Genomic DNA, 9,790 nt, shown 5'->3' with positions numbered 1-9,790 from the left:
AGCATCAACACAGGGCTCATCTCTGACACCTGCACTACCTACACAAGGTCACCTCCCACCTCACTGTCTGTGTACCTCTCTACAGGCAATATCTGAACTAATCCAATTTCTTCCTGTCTATTCTACCCTTACAGTACATCGCCATCCTGGGGGAAAACTTCATCTGTGTTTGCCACTATGGACAGCCTGTCATCCACATCACTTCCCAGAGGAATTTGTACTCCCTCTATGATCAAAATAGCAGGATCAAAACTTAATTTAGCTCCCTTTTTTCTGAGCCAATCTTCTCCCAAAATCAATTTGCTACACAGCCTGTGTGTGACATACAAGAGGAAATCCTCCTTGACACCCGCTATTTGCAGAGGTAACCATATCATGCCAGCTACCTGCAACTCGCTTCCATCAGCCTGACTGATCACTATATCTGACAAATTCAGTTCTCTCTGCCCCCCCCCCAACCCTTGATATACCTCGGCAACTGTTATAGAATAACACGAGCGTATGGAAGCAAGGAGAACAAATGAAGTAATTCAGTTTAAACCTTTATTGAGGGTCAAGGTGAATAGGTATATATCTTCAATCAGAGCCGGAACGGTCAGCTGGGCGTTAGGAAGGCCGGAATAGGGATCCAGGTGTTAGAGAGGTTGGAGTCTTGGCCTGATCAGGATCGGACAGTTACAGGGGCCTAGATGCTGGTATGGTCTAGGGATGACGACCGGGACTGGAATACGAGTATTGCCACCGCTGTTGCCACTAAGGAGTCGCTGGGATGAGTTGGGGTTCGCTGGTGGTATTCCTCAAGGTCACAAACAGTGATAGGTGACTAGGTACTTTTGAATCAACTGCTATCACCGAGAGGGGAGCTGCTGCTGGAAAGAGTTGAGGGGAACAGCTGTGGCTGCTGATGCTGCTGCTGCTGGAAAGAGTTGAAGGGAACTGGCGTGGCTGCTGCTGCTGATACCGTTAATGAGGCGATCTGCTCTGGTCGGCAATCTGCTGGTAATTGCCTTTTTTCTCTGACGGTCGGCTTATTTATACAGCAAGTGCGGGCGTAGTAAGAAGCATAGTGGCTCTGGAGTCAAAATGGCCATTGTATTTTTTGTGTTAGTTTTTTGTAATTAACCACACATCGGGGATTCGCTTATTTGGAGGTATATTCAATTGTATATATCCAATCAATGCTGTAAACATTGCGAATCAGTTTATGTAGGAATCACGTCGCAACCGCACTCCGTGACCTAAAAGTACATGTGAGAGGAGTTGTCAGGTGTATTAATATTTCCACTCCTAATTTAGTTGACGCCGTTAATGTGTTTCCTGCCTGGATGATTTTCGGGTTATGCTGTTGGTGTTGGAGTGGATGTATTTTGACACCTCGATGTGTATTTAATACGGCTCTGAACATTTTGCCGACAAACATTTGTCTCTGCACCGCCATTGTTGTTCCATCGTTCTGTGCTTCGTTTATGTAACTGTGTGGGGATCTTGCGATATAACACAACCAACAGTGAGATGGATGCTCCAGTATCAATTTGAGCCTTCACTCACATGCCTTCCACCACTGCGTTACAGGTGAGCTCCCTTCTTTTTTTTTTTTTTTTCTGTAAAGAGAGAACACCTGGGCTCTTTTTTTTTTTTCTTCTCTTGGTGGGGTACCCCTTCCGTATCCAGACGCAGGCTGGTAACAAGTCACTTTGGCACCTGTCTGTTCTCATTATCGTGGAGCTCACAACATAGTTGGAAGGGTCTATCTCAGTTCAGATACCATTTGGAACGGGGTTCTTCCTTGGAAGGACAGCTTCTCAAGTAGCCGGCTTGTCACAATGCCAGCAGAAAAATGGTCTCTGTCACCACACGTCCAACATATCACTGGTCTCGACTTTACTGGGGCCATCCTGCCATTTGCTTTTGGCAGGGCAGCCCATTGGTGTTTCCCTGATTCTTACCTCTGGCCCGGAGCGGTACACTATAATTTGGGAGAGTGATTCCTAGTTTCTGGTCTCCCACTGCCCTACACCATCTGCTCTCACATCTAAATTAACCACATTTACTGCAGTTCGGTCCAAACGAGTGGAGTGGTTGCCTATACCTTGTGGGATACTCCACGGCTCAATGCCCCTCACACTAGCCGGTCCTACAGACTAACCCATATCTTCCTGAGGTGGATCTATAAAACCCATGCACAAAGCTCCAATCTCCTGTTGGGGTCAGCTTCTGCTTCCCAATCCTCTGCATCTACCCCCCCCCCCCCGGTCGGACGTACAGAATTTCCTCCTTCCACACCAGCTTCTCTGACCGATGGGTCTTCACTATGCCATAAAAGTTCAATTTGCATCCTTTTTTTCTCTGTATTTTATTTTTTTTCCTTTTTGTTTAAAAAAAAAAAAAAAAAAAAAAAAATTGCTTTTTCCGACTTCTTCTTTCTCTCTGATTATGCCTTCTCTTTTCAATTATTTTTCAAAGAAAAAGCAGTTCCTTTGCTATGGCAAAAAAAAAATTGTTTGTGACAACTCTGTCATGTATACTCACAGAATGTGAGATCCTGAGTTCACGGCACCATAAATGTAACCTAACAGGCAGGAAAATGTGCACTAACCGTAAGTCCCTGTCTTCAGCCTCTCGTCAACGTAAATTCTCTGTTCACAGATTGAATGAGGTGCTGCTCACCAACAGACTTCCCTGAGGCAGTATGTTGCCACTGTGAGTAAAGGGCCACATACATGAATTTTCATCCTGTGTTCAATTACTTGTTGAGGTCGTTGTCCTAGTGCCACAGGAACTGCAGAAAATTTCTGTGTTCTGATGTCACAAGAAAACAAAAACATTTGTTCGATGTCAGTTATAAATCCACTTTCTTTGCGGAAACGGACCAGTATTCATATGAAGTTAAGATCCAGTCCGGTTAAGAGAGCACTGTTTAATGATACTCTATAGTGTTGTGCACTAGAGTCAAAGATTATTTTGTTTGTTTTTTGGGATGGTAGACACCGAATATGGGCAAATACCATCTCTACTCTTCATCCTTGAGTGGTGGAGCAACTTCTATCTGGTTGTTGTTAAACATTCTTTGCATGAAAAAATAGAAGTCTTCCTAGAGTTGCAGCTTTTTTCTGAATTGGCGAGTTAATGAGTCAACTCACTGCTTGCTGTCGATTGTTAGGGAGTCAAAACCATCCTGGTTTCGACTCCCTGAGTGGAAGAGGTGCCACCCAGCTGCCGGTGTTGTTCTTCTCCCTTTTCCATTTGATCAAAGAAAATTTTATCTTCTATAGAATGGGCCAGTTGCTTGTCTGCTTTGGTCAACTGGAACACAAAGCTACCCAGTCCATTCTTGTGGTGTCCCTCTTTGAAATAGACTGTTCGCGATTTCATGGAAAAATAAATGAATAAATAAAACTATTTATGAAAAAAAAAAAGGTATATATTAATAATAAAGAAATAAATAAAACCTAAAACCAATACTGTAAATAGCTGCATAAATAGATAAACAAATAAATAATGTTCGTTTTTTTTTTTTTTTTGTAATGGTTGATTTTGAATGTTTTTTCATATTAATTATTTTATGTCCTTTTAATTTTGTTTTTTTTTAACCTGTGACGTTAGTTCAATTCTAACAACTGTTCATGTTGAATTTAAAAAATTTTTTCCTTTGCCCAGATCCAAGCTGAGGCGTGTTGAATTGTGATTTTAAGTCAATTAGAGGCAGCTTTCAGCTTCTGGCCCGTTATTCCCAGTTTTGTAAGAAGCGAAATGACTGAGTGGCCCAGAAACCCACGACACCCAACCTCAATAGGAATTACAAAACATTTCCAATTCTTTTCTATGGAATCGGCGCGTAGTGATTCGTAACGATTTTTCTTTCGTTCATGTGCGTCTTCTACATTCTCCTCCCAGGGGACGGTCAATTCTATCAGGAGGACACTCTTCTTTGTGTCAGACCATGCTGCAATGTCTGGTCGTTTTTCCGTTTGGATTATGTGGGCTGGAAATTGTAAAAACGTAAACAGATCCGCTGAAATTTTCCAGTCATTAGCTCCATTCAACTGCTTCACTTCAGAATTTTTCCTCCTCACAGGACATTCACCTTCTTTGTCAAACTGGATTGTGGGTTGCTTGACTGTCACTGGTTGTTGGTTTGCTGACTCATATTGTGTTCTCAGCAATTCAATAATTATCTCCAGTACCTGGTTATGTCGCCATGTGTACAACTGAAGCAATTTCGGGCATGCGGATAGTACATGGCGCAGAGTGCCCCGATCCTGTTTACATGAAAAACACAGGTCTGAATCGGTATACCCCCATAATTTTAGATTGGTCGCATTAGGCAGAAGATCGTATGTAGAACGAAGAAGAAATGATATCGCCAATGGTTCCATCGCAATTAATGATTTCCATGATAACTTAATTGGTTCGATGTCATTCCATTTTGTCCATGCACATTGTTTGGCCTGAGCGACAGCAACGGCTGTTCTTTGCTCCTCCTCAAACACCCTGACCTCTTCGAGCACCATATCTCTTTTTTCCTTTGGACCCTCTTTAGAGAATATTTTGTTAGTCGTACTGCCTAGCCCAGCTCTGTTGGACTGAGTAACGCCCATTATATCCTTTATTCGTAGGCTACATTCCGCTTCCTGAGTGGTCTTACTGGCCGACCATTTTGTCCCTGATCTTATTTCTGGGTGTATTTTTTTAATGATCTTGTCGGCTGAATCCCTCATCATCATATGGAGTCTCACTTTTCCAACTTTGAACTCCTACACTAGGGAGGATATTGGCAGCTGTAGGTTTCCAGTATTAGTATATAGGCCTACTTTTGAAAAACAAGGAGGAACTCCAAGCCACTTGCGCAGGTATGTATTACACATCTGTTGAATGCGTTCAACGTGAGATAGTGCAATTTCATATATTTGTAATGGCCATAACAGGCGTGGTAGTAGACCATGTTGGTAACACCAAGCCTTCATCCTTCCGGGTAGATCCGTCTTTTCAATTGACTTAAGACCCTTTGAAGTTACTTTTTGGATTTCTATACCACGATGTCGATCAGTCAAGGAGATTGAGTACATGCGGCCAAGGCTTTTAACCGGAATCTCCCTAACTGTTGGGATCGTATCACTCCCAATTTTGAAATGGATATTCCTAACAGATCCTTTGACTAACGAAAGGCTTCGACTTTTCTTTGGTTTAACCTTCATCCTCACCCATGTAAAAAGTTCATGGTATTTTTGTAGAAGTGCATCGGCATCATTTTTGGATGGGACAAGAATAGTGATGTCATCCATAAAAGCTCGGGATGGAGGAAGATTCAGTTGCTCGGAAGTCATCACTCCTTTTGATGTGTTTGCCGCACCACGCAATATGATTTCCATAGCTAGAACGAAAAGAAGTGGGGAGATCACACACCCCATCATAATACCGATCTCGTGTGCCTACCATTTTGTGGTATAGTTCTTTACAGTGAATTTCATGAAGGCTGAGTTAAAGTATTTCATAATTTCGCTCACCTTCTTCAGGAAGTTAAAGAATTCAAGAGCCATTTGGATTAATTGGTGTGGAACTGATCCATATGCATTTGCAAGATCCAGCCAAATTACATGAAGTTTATTGGGAATTTTTTTTTTTTTTTTTTTTTTTTTTTTTTTTTTTTACAATTTTTAAACCTTTCAGTGATTTGGTAAAATACAGTTTTCATAAAACAAGTGGGATAATGTTATTGTGAAATTGAAAAATTGCCTATCTTCAAACGTTCACCATTTGGAAGGGAGGGGTGGGGATTGAGCATTTGAGTTGATATTTTTTTTTTTTTTTTTATTGTTGAACTGGATATTTCTCTAGTTTCTAAAAGAACTAAGAGCCATTTATGCCTGAGTAGAGTCCATTTTTGGTAATTTCAATGCTCCAGCCCATTGTGTGGTTGCTCCATTGAAGGACTTTTACCCTCTGTGGGAGGTGGGGGGGGGGTCATCTTATTCTAAAGTCTCGTAGACAGGGCCTTATTTTTTATTTTTTTTGTGGAGTACTGTAAGATGGGGTGACTTTGATCCATTTTAGACACAACATGCTTCATATTTTTTGAAACAAGACACACACAAGATTGCTGCTGGTGTTTAGATTGGGGCTAGGAACAGACAGAACAAGAGACACTTTGGCAAATATTATGTGTTTGGTGGTAGTAGGCCATAATTTTTGGTGGCCAGTCACCCCGGCATGTGGTGGCTTTGACCCACCTACAGGGTTGTGCAGCTAAATTGGGACTAACATAACTTTTTGCAAATTCGCTATTTTCAAAGGCAAATAATGATAAAACGTAATTTTAACTTATATTTATTTCTTCTTTATTGTCTACAGAACAAAATCATTCGATGTGAGCACCCTTTGCGTCAATAATTTGGGAGATTCTCGAGCGAAACCGTGAACAACTCCTTTTTACATCCTCGGGGTCAAGATTACGAAATGCCCGACGAATGGCGGCCTTCAGAGAGTTGACACTTGGATGTGAAGTTACGTTAGACTCTCCCTCAATGACGCCAAACAGCCAATAGTCACAAACATTCAGATCTGGGGAGCTGCTGGGCCAAATATCCTTCGGGACCATCAAAGGAAGATTCTCCTTCAGGAAATCCTGAACTTTCTTTGCTCCATGAGCGGGCGCAGTCTTGAACGAGCATCACTTTGAAGGGGTCGTAGTTCCTACGTATCCAAGGCATCAAAACATCTTTCAGAATTTTCAAGTACTCCGCTGTGTTGATTTTAAGGCCCGCTTCGATGAAATGAGGAGGCATCACCTTACCATCACTTGCGACGGCTGCAAAAACCATCACAGAGGCGGGATTTTTGCTCCGCATCACAGGAATACCTTCTAAAGGATCGTAGGCAATTACCCGAGTGTTCTGGCGATTTGCAACCTCATCAACAACAAACTTTTTCTCGTCAACAAAAACGCGGACATGTCCTCCTTTGTGTTTCAAATAGTTCAGAAGCTTTGGGCATCTTTCAGCTCTTAGGGCTTTTGCGCGGGTAGTTAAAAGGTTACGGACTCTCCTTACGTATGACTTCATACCAAGGTCTTCCTTGACTGCCCTGCTGATAGTGCTACGACTCACTCTGCGCTTTTGTGCCAGTTTTTACATCGACTGACTTGGGTCTGCCTTCAACGTCCTTTTCAGCCCAGCAAGGAATGTTTTGGTTCTCTTTCGATCACTGCGGGAACTGTGTCGACTTCTCTGAACCTTACCCTCGGCATCAAAAGCAGCAACAACTCAATAAACAGTCGATTTCGCATAGCCTGTGCTCTTAATAATGTCCGAAACAGAGTTCCCGGCGCGTCTCATTTCACATATCATCGTTCTTCGTGCTAATTCCGCCATATTTGAGCGAAGTATGCTAGATCTTGATCTGAAATATTAAAGCAAAGGGTTTTATAGATTGTCTGCAAAAAAAAAAATTTAGTCATAGGTTAGAAATTACGGAAGATATGTGCTGTTAAATTTAGTCCCAATTTATCTGCACGACCCTGTATATAAAATGTTTAGCTTTAAGAGTCCCATGCACTGGGGTGAGTTTGGCATACAAACATAGCAAGAAGAGTCTACACACTTATTTTAGTTGGTTTTGAAGGTACCAGAACACTCCATAACTTCAAATTTTGCCAAAAAATTACAAACTTTACTGCGTCGTTTCAAATCTTTTTATTGGTTCTGCTCACTATCAACACGTGACAGATAATAAAGGAACATATTTGAACAGGAATGCAACACTGCTTTTGAATGTAACTAATAGTGATATCTTCACATCAGAACTACGGTACCAGTATGGTACGGTACCGGTAAAAACTTCAGAAATGAGAACACAAGAATAATACTGATATTAAAAAAAAACAAAAACATTTTGATTCAGTACAGTTCTGGTATCGGTACTTTAAGAATCAACATGATACAGCACCTATGGTGCCATACTGTACGGTACTTTATCAATGGTATTAGTATATACTCGGTACCAGTAGGCTACTTGGGTACTGGGTACCGGTACTGGTATGGTGAGCAATACACCCTTAACTAAAAATGTCAAAGATGTTCTGGCAGTCATTAGGTTTGGAAGGCTCCGACCATCTTCCTTCAGTGTCTGTGTCGGCATCTGTGGATGGAGACCTGTTGCCACTGGTGACATTGTCAGCATCGTCATCATGTCTGCTGTTCCCTGGTGTTAAAGCTGGCCTTGTAGAAATGCTTCTCCCTGAGGCAATGTCCAGTTTTTTCCACTTGTTTGGTCTTCCAGTGCTGGTTCCAGGTTTGTGTCTACATCAAAGCCTCTTCAGCTCAGAGGTGAAGACTTCACTGACTGACTTGGAGAGATCGGATGGAATATGTGGAAGGCGTTGAAGAACTTTGTCCGTATCAAGCGGAAAAATCTCACATTTCTTGAAGCCTGCCACAAGATCTTTTTGATTTGTCAATTCTTTTTCCTTGAGTCTCTTCAAGAGTTTGGGGATCAAGTCTTTTGAGATGGTGCTTTGGGACTTTGTGGGAGTCTTCTTGAAGTCAGAGAGAAGTCGTCTCCATGCCGCCTTCATTGACATGAAGAAGGCAACGTCAAAGGGTTGACACAAGTGTGTTGCATTTCATGGAAGGCATATGAAATGAATGTTATTCTCTTCACATTGTTTCAGAATGTCTTCACTGCTAACTTCTGCTCTTTTTCTTGAAATGTTCTGGCACAGACGATTTTTGATTTTGTCTTTGTGTCTCTTCATGAAGCTGTGACACCAGTCTTCGCCTGGAAGGTTATCCTTGAAAGGTTTGACGTTCTTGCCCTACCTGTCTAGGTACTGTTTCACGGTCATTCTAAGGTGAATTGTATCAAAAGGGAACCCCCAATCTGACAACACTACCAATTGCTGAGCAAAGGATTGTTCTTCATCGTGTGAAAGCACTGTCTGACCACCTGGCATTTTGGCAATCTATCACCAGATGAAACTCTCAGTAGTTCTGAAGAGACGCTCTTGGAATATTGTACTCTTCGCACACCTGCCTCTGACTTTGGCCATTATTCAAGTCTGTAACAGCCCTCTCAAACCTCAGGTGGAGTGGAGTTGTAGCGTCTCCCTCCTACAACTGGCTTGCAGGAACTCTTTAAAGATGGGACCTTTTCTTGTAACAAATATTGCAGCAACTGAGGCAGTGATGGAAAGCTATCGAGCACAACCTTGCCAGAAGAGAAACAACCAGGAGTCTCTCCTTTAAATTTCACAGCTGAGCAATGCTTACATATTTTGTCCATTTTTTTTTTATGTCAGCTGTAGTGTCATTTTTGTTGTAGAGCAATCCTTTTCTATTGCAATTTTCTATTTCTTGTTTCAAAGCAGTCATTCGCTGTCTCGTTGCTTTTTTTTCTGTCATTTGTTGTGTGATCTTGCTCTCCTTTCTCTTTGACATATTCTGTTAAGCTCCAGACGTCTTTCTCTATGCAAAGCGTTTTCATTAGAGCAACTCTTGGTCCATTAGCTTCTAACCTAGCCAATCTTTCTTCCTCAGTTTCATTTTTATTTTGTTTGGGTGGCAACCTAAGTGCATATCTGAAAGGGGGGAAAATATTATTTTAAATTTTTCAAAGAAAAAGTTTTTCAAGAAAAAAGGATCCTTAATGATCTGTTACATTATTTTTGGCAGCGTTATTTTGAAAGGTAAAGGTTAAGACATACAGTGCAATTTTTTTGACTGTTAGGGATCACTATCATGTCAGATTTCATCAAGATTTGTTGAAGGGATGGGGGAGGAGAGGGTGATCTGATTAA

The 9,790-nt window shown here is 41.7% G+C and overlaps 2 protein-coding genes across 2 annotated transcripts; both read right to left on the bottom strand.

Moving 5' to 3' along the window:
• Window positions 1-3,692: 3,692 nt before the first annotated feature.
• LOC145288159 (uncharacterized) lies at window positions 3,693-4,718 on the bottom strand. Its single transcript, XM_080136217.1, has one exon. It carries the CDS (start codon window positions 4,716-4,718, stop codon window positions 3,693-3,695), a length of 1,026 nt encoding a protein of 341 aa, XP_079992343.1.
• Window positions 4,719-4,754: 36 nt separating this feature from the next.
• Window positions 4,755-5,369, bottom strand: LOC145288158 (uncharacterized). Its single transcript, XM_080136216.1, has one exon. It carries the CDS (start codon window positions 5,367-5,369, stop codon window positions 4,755-4,757), a length of 615 nt encoding a protein of 204 aa, XP_079992342.1.
• Between the last annotated feature and the right edge of the window lie 4,421 nt (window positions 5,370-9,790).

Source organism: Euprymna scolopes, chromosome 11 (assembly GCF_053919585.1).
Source record: "Euprymna scolopes isolate OS-2025 chromosome 11, ASM5391958v1, whole genome shotgun sequence".
Classification (NCBI taxonomy): domain Eukaryota; kingdom Metazoa; phylum Mollusca; class Cephalopoda; order Sepiida; family Sepiolidae; genus Euprymna; species Euprymna scolopes.
This window is presented reverse-complemented; position numbering and strand designations above follow the sequence as displayed.